The sequence below is a fragment of the Neopsephotus bourkii genome, unplaced genomic scaffold (genome assembly GCF_033783945.1).
Source record: "Neopsephotus bourkii isolate Nb327-2 ecotype Australia unplaced genomic scaffold, CSIRO-AGI_Nbou_v1 NB_1655, whole genome shotgun sequence".
NCBI classification, from domain to species: domain Eukaryota; kingdom Metazoa; phylum Chordata; class Aves; order Psittaciformes; family Psittacidae; genus Neopsephotus; species Neopsephotus bourkii.
The window spans coordinates 1754466-1770262 of NW_026902129.1; the positions used below are offsets into that span (position 1 = coordinate 1754466).

The 15797-nt window shown below is 42.5% G+C and overlaps 2 protein-coding genes across 4 annotated transcripts in view; one reads left to right on the forward strand and one right to left on the reverse strand.

The window, feature by feature from the left end:
• Positions 1 to 342: 342 nt before the first annotated feature.
• MPLKIP (M-phase specific PLK1 interacting protein) lies at positions 343 to 8532 on the reverse strand. Its single transcript, XM_061374911.1, has 2 exons — positions 7994 to 8532; positions 343 to 3891 (listed from the first exon to the last, which is right to left on the reverse strand). Exons 1-2 carry the CDS (start codon positions 8357 to 8359, stop codon positions 3688 to 3690), a joined length of 570 nt encoding a protein of 189 aa, XP_061230895.1. The 5' UTR covers positions 8360 to 8532; the 3' UTR covers positions 343 to 3687.
• Positions 8533 to 11535: 3003 nt separating this feature from the next.
• Positions 11536 to 15797, forward strand: part of SUGCT (succinyl-CoA:glutarate-CoA transferase) — a 309260-nt gene continuing 304998 nt past the window's right edge. Inside the window, exons 1-4 of one of the 3 annotated variants that reach the window (XM_061374867.1) lie at positions 13409 to 13553; positions 13639 to 13685; positions 15452 to 15503; positions 15599 to 15672. In XM_061374867.1, coding sequence (XP_061230851.1) covers positions 13661 to 13685; positions 15452 to 15503; positions 15599 to 15672 — 151 coding nt within the window. In that variant the 5' untranslated portion in view covers positions 13409 to 13553; positions 13639 to 13660. Of the gene's footprint in view, positions 11702 to 13408; positions 13554 to 13638; positions 13686 to 15451; positions 15504 to 15598; positions 15673 to 15797 lie in introns of those variants that run through there. The other 2 variants (XM_061374866.1, XM_061374868.1) reach the window with 2 other exon arrangements.

The window sequence follows — 15797 nt, forward strand, 5'->3', positions numbered from 1 at the left end:
GAGTAAATCCTCTGACATCAGTGAGATTACTCAGAAGCACAAGTTGATACCCAAGCAGACTAAAAATGTCCCTTTAGAAGATAGCTGAATAGCTACTTTTAGACTTTTCATACAATGCGTGTTTCAAATGCTCCCCCTCAGATGTCTGATGAACACATTTATATAAAATGAACAGCATATAAAGGTATTCCTAACAGGAAAAGAAAAACAACCTGACTGCAAAGGCAGTTACCCATTCTGTTGACCAGAAGCGCTTCCTCAGCGAACTGTTCCCAGTTTTGACATTAGAAAATGCTACATCTTAATGCCTCATTGCTTATTCAAAGGAGAAAGTAGCTTGACAAGAGTTAAAAATCATGTTTTAATTGGAATTGTAACATTCTAAATTGTTTTGCAATATCAATGTAAAATAGTGCATACAAAGTGCCAAAGAATGAATATTTCATATTACAAAGTCACGCAAAACCCCGAACCTGAACATCTTTGAAGTATTACAGTACACAATTTGAGGTAACTGCCCACCTGGCGTGTTGCAATGGTATACAGAATTGTACTCAGGTGATTTAAGTTATCTGGCTGTGATACTAGCACAACATGGTAGCAATACAGTCCATTGTTAACCACAGTAGCAAACAGCATTAAATGAAATTGGATTTTTACTAGGAGAGTCACTAGTTTTATAGCTCCTTTACAACAACTTAATGGAAAGTCAGACTTGACAGACCAACTCAATGCAAACAAAACAATGGAAAAGTACATCAATCCAAACTTTGGGAAAAGGAGCTAAATGACTTACCTTAAAATCTGTTGAAGAAAAAATAATGCCCATACTCTTAGTGTGTTCATTACAGAAGAATCCCTCCGTTAACATGACATAGGCACTATTTTGTTTCATGGGTTCATGAAGAAAGGATGTGTTTGCGCTGTACTTTTTAACACCAAATCCTATTTCCAGAGCCATACTGTTCCTATGACGGGGCTTCATTAACAAATGAGGAAGTGATATCTCCATTAGAAAGATGTGGGGAAAAACAGTGTTTGCCATATGGGGAAAAAGGAGAAAAATCAGTGAGGAAGTACATGCTTAAGCTTCCTGGATATCATAGCAAAAAGGCAAAGCTTAAATTGGCTTTAAGTATATTATATTTATAATTCTAAACACGTGTTCATACATCTCACAGGTATTCAACAATGACATTTTGAAGTTTTACTGTAATTGCAGAATTTCTCCTAGAAGCCAGAAAGGTGAATAATTTTAAAGTTTTTGGTGCAGTATGATGAGGTTAGTGAGTTTATTACGTCTGCATTTTAATTCCTTGCTGATTCTTCACCAAATTACTGTAGCCTTTAGCAGTATGATGTGCTTATAATTGCTGGATCATATCCTGAAGTTCATGCGAGCAACAGCTTAAACAGATGGAATTGTGGAAGGCCTGTAGTGATTAAACAATGATTCAAGATTATTTCCTCATTTCTCTTTCTGGAACATTTACCTTCGTTGATGTCACACTCAGTTCCAGGAGTTAACAGTTATTACTAGAGAAGGTGGCTTTGATCCCTGGGTCAACTGTAAAGCTACACTGGAAAAATGCATCTTTGCAATCTGCAAGGACAGCTAATACTGGCTATAGTGTAAGCAGTCCCATCTTTAACAGTCTCTCTTCTGACATTAACCCTTTTCCTTTCCCCTTTCCAAACTGAGTTTTTTCTCACACCTAACTGGGAACATGTCATAGCTTTAGTCTCTTTCATAAAATTGTATCTGTTTCTCCAACATCACCAAACATTGCAAGAAGTAAACTGCACTGAATTACAAAGGAAATACTAACAGGAAAGGTAACTGGGTTAAGCACCCAGTAACTTTCTTATTAGATTCACAGTGCCTGACAAAAAAAATTAAAGAAAACTTGATACTTCACTTTTTCCACAATGTCCCTAACTGATTTATAAATTCTAAAGATTGAAACTTGCCAAGTCATCTCAGTTTTGCTGGTACGTATGAGATAATGATACTGACAGCTGCCATTTAAGGCACAGTTTTGTTTCTGGGATGAAGGTTTAGCCATTCTTGACACTGAGCAGGCCTTACGTTCTCAACTCTCTGAGCAGCCCTTTTGAATGTAATACTGAAACAGTAGAGTCAACTGAGGAAAGACACTAGTGATAAACTTTAGATTTGAATTGAGGGAAGACACAAGTGACAAAGTGCAAGAGACTCAGCTAGGACATTTCAGCATGTTAACTCCCTTCCAGTTTGAAGTTGTTTCTGAAGGCAGTATTAACCCAAGACATTTTATGCTCAAACAGGTAAATAAATATATATGACTTATTCTACCTCAGCAAAAGACAAGTTAATCACTCTAATGTGATTCCCTGTGCTTTCCTACCTAACCATGCTTCACAACTACAAAAAATGTTTTCTGTGAACTATGTGAGATGCTTAAAACATGTTTTGAAAATTGAACTAATGATTTAGTTAACTAAGTTTTCACCCTCTACCTACTCCTTAAAAGCCAAGATCAACCAATAATGGTTCCTTCAACAAAAATGTAGATATCTACTGCAGGCTTAATGCCACATATTAAGAGCATGCCTGCAGCTGGAACTATTTCTTATTTATTCTAGATTACAATATTCCTAATGGATTTAAGAATGGATCTTCCACACATAGGCAAACTCTAATAAAAAACCCCTCGTTTTCCTATTTAGTATAAAAATATAGCATGCATGCACACAAAACAAGAGCTCGCCAGGCAAACATGCCTGCCATAGGTAAAAATAAAATAAAAAACCAGAAAAATCTTGTACAGGTTAAAAAAAAAGATGCTATGCATGTACTAAAGGCAGCTGTATAACACACTTTTATATTATTCTAACAGGTGGATCCAGAAAGTACATTTGCTTTTATGTTGATATTTTACGTGCTTCTTAAATAGCCACTCAACAGACCTATTAATATAATCCAGAAATGTCTACTCAGATAAGATTTTTTTTAAAGTACAAAAGCAAATTATAACAGAATTATGTTTATGACTCAACAAATTGAACTTTCCAAAGACAACACATTTGTTTCCTGAGATGGCTAAAAGTCATGTTTCAACTTCATGTTACACTATAATTAACAAAAAATACTATGCAGAAAAACAGAGGTAAACTTCAGCATACAAGCACATTTACAGAAATCACCTAATTTCACTAGTACTATTTGTGTTCATGTGTACACCTTAACAAAAGTCCTAAAATAATCTTTATACATTACAAAACAAGGATTTACAAAATTTCCATTTTATTTCCAAGCTATTCATTCTAAAAATGTTGAAACATAAAAAAATACCATTTCCTAAAGGAGTTTACAATAAAAGGCTAACAATCTGGCATGGAAGAGAGGTAAATATATGGAAACCTGTTTTAACAGTCACAAATCAGTCGCTGGTGATTAAAGAACACTTTGTTCTTCAAAGATGGTAGGCACTTCCACATACCCAGAAATGTATGTTTTCCTACCACTCCTTTTCCCTCCCATACATAAAAATATCCAATGCAATAAAAACCAAAAGTAGGATAAAAGGGCAGACGTGGGATCAAATAAAACCATTAAGGTCTTGATTATTGTTCATCTTGGGTAAGTGTAAAGATTATGTCCCAAAGTTTTCCTGACAAGATGGAGTTATTTGGCCTTTAAAAGTGTTAGCTGAAATACCTCCCTTTTTTACCAGTATATGTTGTTTGCTCACTGCTGTATTGTTGGTTTATGTCTTTAACAGAAACTGGCTCTAGGCCAGCCCATGGGTCCTCAAGCATTGAAGGTCTGTAATAGTTTTCCACATCATTAGACACTCTTTTCTCTCTGCCATGCGCTGTACCAAATGGAGTAGATGTCCTGGGTGATCCCTTTGGAAGAAAACCATCAGGTAAAGAAACATTTAATAGGCTAATTCAAACTAAAAGAAAAAAGTTTCCTTCTAATGTAGCAGAGCTTTGAAGCTGATTATTAACGATAATTACTATTCGTCATTTACACCTTCCTCAGACAATAATTTTATTATGCTTTTAACTGAGTGATGTTTTACCAGGATAAGAAAAAAAAAAAACAAGTCTTTTCCAAAATACTTGTTTATGTCACTCTGGCACATAACTACATAGAAGCTCCTCATGCTATTTTTCAGAAGCTGCTTATATCAATGATATAACTCAAAAGCTGAACAACAAAACAGGGAGCTAGAAGCTGAGGAAGAGTCAATAATGTCTACAAGAGCAGAAGTCAGATATCAAGTACTTACAGATTTAACAAAGTATTGTATAATGCAAATAGCTACAAATGACCCAAAGAATGTACTGGGAAAACCACCCTGTTATAACCAAACTAGTGTCAGTTGGCAATCTGAGAACAGATGACTTTATTAGATATACAATCTGGATGGTAATCAGTGACTAAACAGATGCTGCATTGAAGAAAAATGTTTTGCAGGGAGCTTCATCCATTGTTCTTTTCCACCTTCCTTTTTAAGGAAGATTCACTTCCCTGAAAAGTGAGGTTTTGTTTAAAGCTGTATTGGTTCAAGCTCATTTGTTTTAACCAGTACTGAGCAACACAAATACACAACAGTCTTCAAACATGCCTGTTGAATTCTCTATGACTAGAGAACCCCTTGAGGCAGATTATCAGCCTTAGACTTTGTAAAGGAGGGTAAAAGCACTAATTAAGGGCCCTACAGAATCCAAGTAAATAGATCCTATGAAACAATTTCTGGGCAAAACTGAGAAGCGGTGCAATATATGAAGGCCTTATGCTTCAACAGACTGCACTGAAACTGAAGTGATTTCCAAAAGTGTGCTGGGACAGGAGCCTGCTTTTGCGGGCCCAGGAAGTACTGTAACTCCTAAAGCTTGGCAATCATGGATACACACCAAATGCAGAATCAGCCATGCCTTATTTACAAGGCACTTGCTTCTAATGATTCATGGTAATAGAATTAGGTTGTACAGCTCAGATGATGATCTCATAACAGGAAAATTACTAGAAGGTAGAGAATTACTTTAGTGTATCAAAACCATGAGGGTCAGGTCACAGAATCATCGCAGAATACATCTAAAAACTTTTCTAATAAGGGACATGGAATTTCCTAAAGCAAATCAACATGCACTAGCAAAAGTAACATTTATGTTAGGCATCCATAGCTAATAGTACAGCAGTAGTACACAGTGCATTCTATCCTCAAAATAAAAACAAACCTCTAAATCACCATGTGTAATGGAGACCCTGTAACTCTGACACTGTTAAACAGTTTTAAGTGTGGAGTGTATTTAATGTTATGTCTAACCTGCAGAACTCAAAAGGAAGCTGAACTGACACAGTGATTTGCAGCATCTGGTGCCAGAACAAAATAATTCAATTATAAGGCTCTTTTGGATGGATTTCTTTTATTGTAGTAAATTTCACCATAATATAATGCAGGCCATCAGCAACACTGACATTTTAGCATGGTTGAAAACTAGGAAATTTATTAGTATGTAATACAAGATTGATACACGATTGACAGCCTTCAATGATTTAAACATGTTAAATCTAAGCCTTTTAAAAAAAATTTAGAAAACTAGTCATTACATGCTTTTTTAGAAAAAAAAAATCAGAATGTGATTATTCATTTTATAGGCCTGTGGAAAGAGAAAAATATCCCTTTCTGTGCAAGTGAAACCATTCTGTGCAAGCGAAACCATTCTGTGCAAGCATCTGGTTGCAAAGATAACTTCAAAAAACCTTTTGTATTTTACTGGTGCCAACAGCTTTTTCTCACTGAACTTTCCTCAAAGAAACAGTAAATCTATTCTCAATACTTTTTGCTCAGATAACGAATCTTTCTATGCAGCAGAAAACCTCCCATCTTTCCGTGCTATTACCATGTTACTAAATGGGTTGAAAATGGGCACAGTCATCAGATTTCTTCCCCTGATGTAGTTTTAGCTGCTGGCAGATGCACAGAAAAACAAAAATCACGACTGTACCATTTTAAAAAGATCTTTTATTTTACTTTCTGTTAAAGTTTTCAACCCATCACCACCACTCAGCCACTGCTACTAGCTGGTTCACTGTCTCCTGATGGATGAAAAGAAACACTACTGACAAGTGAATTCTAAGAGGAGATATGGAAGAAATACAACACTTTCATCTCAAAGGTGGCAGTAGCATCATAAATACTGAAAGCACTGTAGTTCTCTTAACAGCATCTACAGAAGAAGGGGAACTATCCACATACCTCTGAAGAAATATGATGCTTAGAAAATTCAATAAAATCCCTCTACCTGAACCTATTCATGGCCTCATGGACTGAGATCCTTAGTTACCCACACTGAAGAAAATGAAAACTCCCAGTTTATGAGACTCCCTCCCTCTCTGATTGCCTCTATTGCCCTCCCAGGCAAAACAATGCATGTATATACACATAAAAGTACATACATACACATTACTTCAGTCCTAGGTAAAGTTATGTAGAAAAAGACATACAATGTCCTAGGCTTTGAAAGCATCACCATCAGGTCAACGCTTCTGAACTACTCACAAGAAAGGGGAGAAATGAAAACGTGACAATCCAAGACTGGATTCAAACTTGTACCTTCTTTATGACAGTTTTCTTACTTAACACCAGAACAGAGCCTATGAGACAGTTCCTGCTCACTGGTTCTGACATGAAGCAGTTGTGAATAAAACCAGATGTGTATTCTGCTCAGCTAATTTAAGACAGGCTTTGAAACTGAATAAGAACTACTTAATCAAATATCCAAAGAATGAGCTTCTGAAGGGAAAATAGACATTGGTGACATGCAGAAACCTCACATCCTTTGCCTTTGAAACGGGTAGAGGTATCCTGGGTACAGGAAGCCACCTGTAGGCTTCCACACTGAGAGAGCTTTTGCTGTTGTCTTGAAAATGTATAAAGTTCATAATGATTCCTTTCCACCAACTATATAAGAGTCCTGTAAGATAGTCATCGGCATCATAAAAAAGAAACCAAGACTTTTCTTTTTGATGAAAACATGACTATGCAGTGCAGGCAAATTAGGATTTTATTAGTATCTATTAAAGATTTGACTTCATTATTACACTTTAATCCATGTCAGTAAGAGCACCTAAAAATTTCTTCATTGTACTGCATGTGTCATTTGTTACACTTTTAAGGCTTCCCAATATTGCAGAAAGCCAGCTATGTGCATGAAGTTGGTATCATCTCAGGAACTGTCATCCCTATCTGCATTGCCAGTCCCATGCCCCAACTAAACCACCTGAAAGCAGCTTAACTTGCAGAACCTGCTGTTGCCAACTCTCAGGAAAACTACTCCTTATAAATGGAAACTTTCAGTGCAATGCAAAGACTTCAAAACGATACTGTTATCCAAACAGATGTTCTCAATTCTGCTTAAAGCAGCCTCATCTCATTTCCTTTAACAGAGCATTCTTTTTCTCTGCTCATGTCTCAGAAAGCTGTGTGTGGACAGGGCAGTTTCACGATGTAAGAAAGGCAATATAAGCAAAGCAAAAGCACACAGCAGTTCACCACTGTGTTAAACTGGCCAAAGGGAGGTGCATACCAAGGGAAGGAATTGTTTGATGCAGTTTTGGGTGGTACTTCATTTCCTTTCTACCTTTTCATCCAGAACATGAAAAAGAAGAAAGCTACACTCTTTTGAATCCCTCTGTCTTCACAACAGGCCTCAACTAAACCTGGCGCCCTCTTCCCTCTCATCACGCAGTTGCCTGACCTGGGGTCTCTCCATCCTCTCTAAGGGAGAAAAGACAGCCGTTCCCTTGTGCGGAGCAAGGCTTCCTCTCTCCTGAAAACCGTGGTGGAGAGGATGGCCACTGCGCCTCATCGCAAGCCCTCGGCCTGCTCTCCCCTGTGGGCTGCGGGCCCGGCTCCGCACCAGCACCTGGCCCCCCTCCCCGCCGCCCCGCGGTACAGAGGTGCAGGCCTGTGTCCCTCACCGCCCTGCCTCATACCTGGTAGGGCCGCTGGAAGCCCCCGGGCGAGCGCTTGTGCTGCTGAGGGTGCAGGGTAGCTCCAGCCGGGGATTTGCTGCCGTAGGGAGCCGGGTACCGGGGACTGATGCTGTGCGGCCGGCGCGGCGTATGCCCCCCGTGCGAGGGACTCCCGAACCGCCCGCCGCCACCGCCGCCATGGAAGCCGTGTCCTCGGGGCGAGTGGCCGCTGCCATAAGGCCCAGGCCACGGCATGTAGGGCGGCGTATGGTGGGGGCTCCCGTAGCCCCGCGGGGAGGGCGGCATAGGGCCTCCGCCGGACGGAGGACTCCGGAAGCCGTGGCCCGCGTACGGAGGCGTCGGGGGGCGGAAACTCTGCCTGTACATGACCCTGGCGGCGCGGCGATGGCGGAGCGGAATCAACCTGCGCAGCGGCGGCGCCTCAGCGGGGCGGTGTCGCTGCTCGCGGCTTTTCTCTTCCCCCCTTTCCCCGCCAGGCAGCTGATAAGTTCCGACCTCGAAACGTTCCGGGCCGCGGAAGGCCAGGCCTGGGACACCCGGCTGGCAGGGCTCGGGATGGGAAAGGAGCCGGGGCCGGGTGGGTCCCTGCCGGGACCGGGTTTGCTGCGGGCCTGGCCTGGGGCCGGCGCCAGCCTTCCCTCCCGGCGCTAAGCAGGACGCATAGGACCTGCTCTCAGGCACCGGGAGGGCGAAGGGCCGGCTCAATAGCGATTTGTAACGCATCCTCGAGCTGGAGAGGAGTAACCTGAAGTAAAAGATCCTTAGCAGAGATGCATGGCAGCTGTGCCTGTTAACTGACGTTGTAAAGCATAAGTGATAAACCACCATATTTGTGAACGTGCTTAGTTGTAAAGTGAACGCCCGCGGTACCACAGCTGGTAAAAATCAACCAAATCAGCCCCAAATAAGCAATGCATTTGCCTCCCGTTTCGTGGCACCTCGGATGTGCTTATCTGAACTCCTTTCTTAAGTAGTCTTTTTAATAATGAGCCTCCAGATACTTAAATTTTAACTGACCCAATGGAAAATGTTGCAATGAGATATTTAAAATAGTACTTTGTTAGAAAGTTTGCCCTTTTTAAACTCAGTTTGAACCATCAGCAATTCTTCAGAAGAGCTGATAGCTCAGGCTGAGAGCTGCACATACAACTTTGTATGAAAGCGCTCTCTCGGAGGAGAAGCTCATATTCAGCAACGTAAGCTCATTTTAATGATGTTCTGTATCAACATTTCTGCTCTGTTCTTAGCAATGTTAATGCAAATCCTCAACAGCTCAGTAAAATAATAATGCAGATTTTTCTTTTTAATTTCCATCAGTGCAGCAAAGCTCTACTTAGTTTTAGGACATTGCAAGGCATGGAGATTAAAAAGGGCTTTCAGAACAGCAATAAACAAAAGCTAGCTAATAAAATAAGCAGTCTGTTTCTTTGTACAACAGTCTTGCTTTTCTTTGTCTTTAAACAGCTGTTGTTTGGGTGTTTACCTTGACATGCTCAGTGAACTCAGCTCCCCACCACATTTTCCAGTGTGCCTGTGAAAAATGGGGCTATAGCCTCACAGTTTAAAATGGAGGTGTCGTGGGTTAAGCCCAGGTGGTAACTCAGAACCACTCAGCCACTTGGTCACTCCTCTGCTTCTTCCTCCCCCGGCTCCCGGAGAGATGGGGAGGAGAATCAAAAGAATGTAACTCCCACTGGTTGAGATCAGAACAGTCCAGTAACCAAGGTCTAACACAGACCACTGCTGCTGCCACCAATAATAATAATAATGATAAGGGAAATAACAAGAGAAGAGAATACAACTGCTCACCATCTGCCGACCGATATGCAGCCTGACACGAGCAGCAATGTGGGCCTTCCGGGTAACTGCCCCCAGTTTATATACTGGGCATGACGTGCTGTGGTATGGAATACCTCTTTGGTCAGTTTGGGTCAGGTGTCCTGTCTCTGCTTCCTCCCAGCTTCCCCTCCGCCCTGGCACAGCATGAGACTCATAAAGTCCTTGGTTAGAGTAAACATTACTTAGCAACAACTAAAAACATCGGTGTTATCACCGCTGTTCCCAGCCAAAACACAGCACTGCACCAGCCACTAAGAAGGAGAAAAATGACTGCTACTGCTGAACCCAGGACAGGAGGCTAAAGCTCCTCATGTATTTTCTTTTGCTTATCCTTTACTGTGTTATCTTCTCTAGAAGACCAATTTTCTATTTACTGTTATTATGATGCACACAAGGAATGCCAAGCCTACACAGGACACTTAATAAATCTTATCAGCCTTGTTCCAAAGAACAGCTTAATTTAGTTTAAAGCCTTTTCACACCGAGCAGATCAGAAATACATACTGTTACAGACACATTGAGTTATGCTGGGGTAAATTCACTGATGAATTTCTTCTTGTTGACAAACCCTAACCCTGCCTCTGGGGTCTCAAGTGTTCGTGTTACACTTCTCATTGCACATCATTTCTCTGGCTTAAACCACGACATCAACAAACCTGACGTGTACAAGATTTTCTCTGCTTTCCTCTTCTGTGTTCAGGCCACCTGACACGCAACACTGTACACTGAGCTAGAAGCACATGTTTCTATCCATCAAACAGCAGTTTGCCCAGGAACTAGATGTTGCAACAAAATAATCCATAAGTCTACTTTGTATAAATACGAAGGGTTTAGTCCAGCCACCTGTATCCTGCATGCTAAGAAAACAGCCAAGAAAGCCAAGAGCATCTTGGCCTGTATCAGCACCAGTGTGTAAGCAGAGCCAGGGCAGTGATCATTGCCCTGTGCTGGGCACTGGTGAGGCCGTACCTCCAATCCTGTGCTCATTTCTAGGCCCCTCACTACAAGAGAGCCACTGAGGTGCTGGAGCGGGGACAGAGAAGGGCAACGGAGCTGGTGCAGGGCCTGGAGCACAAGTGTGATGGGGAAAGGGCTGAGGGACCTGGGGGGTTCAGTCTGGAGAAGAGAAGGCTCAGGGGGAACTTTAACGTGCTCTACAACTGCCTGACAGGAGGATGGAACCAGGAGGGGGCTGCTCTCTGCTCCCAAGGAACGAGGGATGGGAGAAGAGTAAACAGCCCCCTGCTGCACCAGGGGAGGTTTAGATGGAGATGAGGAACAATTACTTCCCCAAAGGGTGCTCAGGGCAGGGCTGGAGTCACCATCCCTGGAAGCGTTCACACACTGTGTTGATGAGGCCCTCAGTGACATGGATTAGTGGTGGCCTCGGCAGTGCTGGGGAAGGGTTGGACTTGGTGATCTCAAAGACCTTTTCCATCCTAGCTGACTCCTTCTAGGCAAGCCAGAAGCGGCGCACCTTTCAACGGGCACTGCCTCACACCTGAGCACTGCCGGACCCTCAGCTCAGGGCGGGAAAACCGGGAGGCGGAGCCTGCGGGAGGCCCCGCCCCGCGCCTGCGCACCGTCCCGCCCCGGGACCAATTTAACGCTGTCGCCGGTCGTGGGGGGTGTGTTGGCTGGTGGCGCTTGCGTCGTGCTGCGTTTTGCGCATCCTTTCGCGGCGCTCTGGGAGGCATGCGACGATGCTGCGCGGCGGGCTGCGAAGAGCGCGCTGGTGTGGCGGGCTGTGGAGGAGCCTGTGTGCCGCGGGTGCCGGCGGCAGTACCGCACCGCACTGCCTCAGGGCTCTGAGCGCTGCCTTCTCTAGCAACGGCGGCGGGGTGCGCAGCGGAGGCGCTTCCCCGGCAGGTAGCGGTGCCGCGCCCTCCTCCTCAGTCTCTATTCCGTCCCTTTGCCCGTTACATCCCGCTGTGGTTCTGAGGCGGTGCTGCGAGGGTCGGAGCCGTTTTGCTGGTGGGGGGCAGCGGGATTTGAAGCACCTGAGGGAGGGTCGGGCTGGCTGCAACCCCTCGCACCGCGGGCCGTCTGTGGGGTCTTGAGAAGGGGGGGTCGTCGCTGGGGAGAGGAGCGGGTGGTGAGCGGGGTCCTTCGTGTGTGTAGCTCCCTGCTGGGCTGCGGGGTTGAGGTGAGTGCGGCCGCCGCTGGACTTTGCGCTGCGCCGGATCGTGTGGGGCAAGGAGTGAGATGGGTAATGAGGGAAGCTGTGGGCGGATGCCTGCTGTCCGGTTCTAGGCCTGGTGTTTCAAAGGTTACAACACTCTTGACTTCATGCAGTTCTGCGTTTGTTTGAATGAAGAAAAATAAAACTGAGCTGCAACCAAGTCATTTTCCTCTGGCTTTCAGCTTTCTTGTTACTTAACAAAGGAAAACTGCATTGATGAAAAATTGCAGTTAACAAAATTGCATTAGTTTCATTAGAATCAGAGGACGTTTAGAGTTACTCTAAACTCTAAGATGTGTGTACCAAGTGCATCCCTAATTGAAGTGTACCTATTGATAGTGAGTTGATCCATAGCAGTGATGGACTTGGATCCTAACTTGATGCATGTATGAACTAAAAAAATACCAGTTGTGCAATCAAAATCAAAATAGAGACAATAGACTTAAGGATGAGATGTCCTCTGGAACTGGGTGTAATTGGAATGGGATCTATTCACTGTTAATTTGCAATTGTGCAAAAATCATAGAATGGTTTGGTTGGAAGGGACTTTCAAGGTCATCTAGTTCCCATCCACTGCCATAAGCAGGATACTTTCAGCTCTCTTTTCAGTGCCCTCTTCTATCACTTTGAAGTTGTGGCACTTTTTTTTTTTTTGGGGGGGGGGGGGTAGTACATTAAAATTAACTTATGTTTTACAGAATGATCTCTCTGTTGATCATTTACTGGCATTATGTTAGACCAACCTCAGAACAATCTGCTGAGCTTAACTGAAGTTTAAACTGTATTGGGAGTAGAGTGGATCTATTTTTTCTTCATTAAAGTTATAAATAAAAAAATCATATGACTGTAGTTTGCAGTAAGTTCAAGCATCTTGGGAATAAAGAGTTTATGAACAAGGTACAGTTAGAGCTGGGAAAGTGGAATTTTTTCTTTGAATAATCAAGATATTGGAATAATTCAAAGAAAAAATATATGAGAAAGTATGAGTTCACATTTTAGGGAATTTAGGCTATTGAGCCAGAATTCCAACAGAAAACAGGCTGCAGGAGAAGTTTAACTTAGGTATGTGACGGAGGAACAACATGGAGATGCTTCTGGCCAAGAAGTCCTCAATTCTGATCTCTTCTTTGCTTCTTTTTGTTACGCATTATGGGGTTGGCAGCACTCTGGTACTTGGGATCAGTGTACTGGAACTGCTGTTTCTCTCATGGTCAACAAGCCTTTAATTGTAGTTGTTTCAGCCAGTTAGTGTCTTGCTGGAATGCAAATCTAGGTCTGGAATATTTTCTTTTCTGAATGTTTGCTCTTTTAATTTGAAGAGACTAACAGTACTCAAGACTTTTTTTTTCCCCTCAGGTTTTCAGATGCAAGCATTTGATCTCTTCCTTGCATTTCTTCATCGCTGTGCACATGGGTGTTATTTGTTGACATTAAGCAATTCACAGTGGTCTGTTTGTCTCTGAAACAACAGTTGTACTCTTCTGTTCTGACTATAGAAGATTTCTAATCCTTGAGTGGAGTGTTAGATGTTACCACAATGTGAGTGGTACAGTAATTGGTAAGGATTCTTCAGTCTTAGTTATGCATAAATGCATATTTGCAGGCTAATTTTAACAGTTCTTAGGCTTCCCTGAGGAATATCTTCTATGTATTCCTGCAACTTGGCTACAGGTAGAGAATCTTCTGGCTCTTCGAAGTTGCCGTTCTGGTAGTCTATCTGTGAGAAATGGAAGTAACACTTAAGGGGTGGCTTAAGAGGAGAGTAGTTGAGCTGTTGAGTAAGGAGCACAGCTTTAAAAGACGCAGAAAGAATAGAGGAAGATGGACACTTTATGTTACTGTGAGGCAGATAGTGTGCTCAGTTCCTTAACAGACAAACATAGGGTGAAGTGTTTTCTCAGCTATAGCCAGCCTGATAAAATGGAGGTTACCCTGTAGCATATGTGGTGTTTACCTGACACTGGCACAACCTACAAACCAAAACATGTCAAGTCCCTCTGGAGTGATTGGTAATAATGGGGGAAAATTACTTGAAGAAAGGGGTGAAAGTGTTCTCACAGAAATCAGTACAGTGAATAAAAACATCTTAATGGGGTCTTGAGTTCCCAATACTGCTTCTTATTGACAGAGGTTTTAAATTGCACGTGTTTCTTTCTCTTCACTTCCTTCTTATCGTATATACAGTAAGGTAGGAGGGAGAGTTATGGGGGTGAGTGAAGGTTGGCTCAGGACTGATGGACGGAGTGTGGAGCAGGTGACACAGGTGTTGACTACTGCATGATTCAGGAGATGCACTGCAGTACCTTGCATTCTTTGAGAGACTGTGGTTCTTTTTTCTTCCCTGCTCTGTAAGGAAATCTATGCTTCAATTACTTTTTTCTGTGTTTCTCTCCCTTCTGCCCTCGTGTTTTATATCTTTTTCTTACCTGGTCAAACAGCAAAAAGTGATCATAGAATCATAGGCAGGGACACTTCCACTAGGCCTGGTTGCTCCAAGCCCCCTCCAACCAGCCTTGAACTCTGCCAGGGATGGGGCAGCCACAGCTTCTCTGGGCACCCTGTGCCAGTACCTCAGCACCTTCATAGTGAAGAATTTCTTCCTAATGTCTATTCTAAATCTGCCCTCTGTCAGTTTAACATGACTTAATATTGTGTAATCTTTGTGGTGTTATTGGCCAGGTACCTTTTTTGTGAGTATGGTATGAGACCATATTCTAAATGGTAATAGAGAAATTTGTGGGAATTACCATCTGCACAGTGTGGTAAAGTGTCTCCAGCCTGCAGTTAAAGATGCTGAGTTAGCTGAGAGTATCCCAAGGTCAGCTGAGAGATAGGTGGCAAACCTGTGGTCTAGACTGAGATTACTTGCTCTGTCTGTGATGCTTATTGCAACTGCTGTTGTTTCTTAGAGCTAGTCAGGTTGGGAAGGATGAAAGCATTGTCATTTCCTAACAGTTATCTTGCATAAGATAGAATAAGTATCTTGGTTCATATACTCTACCTTATTTTGTGTGTGTGATGCGAGTGCACAAACCTACAGAGGTCAGAACACTTTGTGAGGATACTGTGCTTCACATTGGTCTACTACCTGTTTAAGTTTGTGTCATTCTGGTGTTGCTTGCTATGCTTTTATTGGATCTTTCTTCAGATTAGTCTTTAAAAGCTGTATGAGTGTCTGTGGAAGGCCCTTGTGAAAATTGTTGAATTGCTAGGTATTCTGCAATGTTAAGTACAAGGCTTTCCAGCTTTGAAAGGTTTATTCATGTAATATGCTCTGAATAGCTTACCTGGGCAGATAGCTTTATTCTTTATTTGGGGATGGAAATGGGGGAGGATGATGGGTGAGTGTCATAAAAGCAGTGTTTCGATTACCAGTGAGAAACATATCTTACAGGGGGGGAATCAAGTGTAAGTCACTGTTTTCTGTTTTTTGTCAGGTGCTAGTCGTGTAAAGCCATTGGATGGTGTGAAAATTCTTGATTTAACAAGGTTTGTGTTTTGTTTGTAATTTGGAGTAGTCTGTTTAGATGCAAATACTGTGATAGGAAAAATTAAGGAAATTATAATTTTTTCTGTTATTACAGGGTGCTTGCAGGGCCTTTTGCCACAATGAATTTAGGAGATCTGGGGGCTGAAGTCATCAAAGTGGAAAGACCAGGTAAGATTTTTATTTCTCTATTTTAGATACAAGAAGAATATGGGGTAGCTTAGTTACCCCACATAATAAGAATTTAGGGTAGGTTTGCTTATACCTATATGATCTGTTCGCTTTAAGTTTAACAC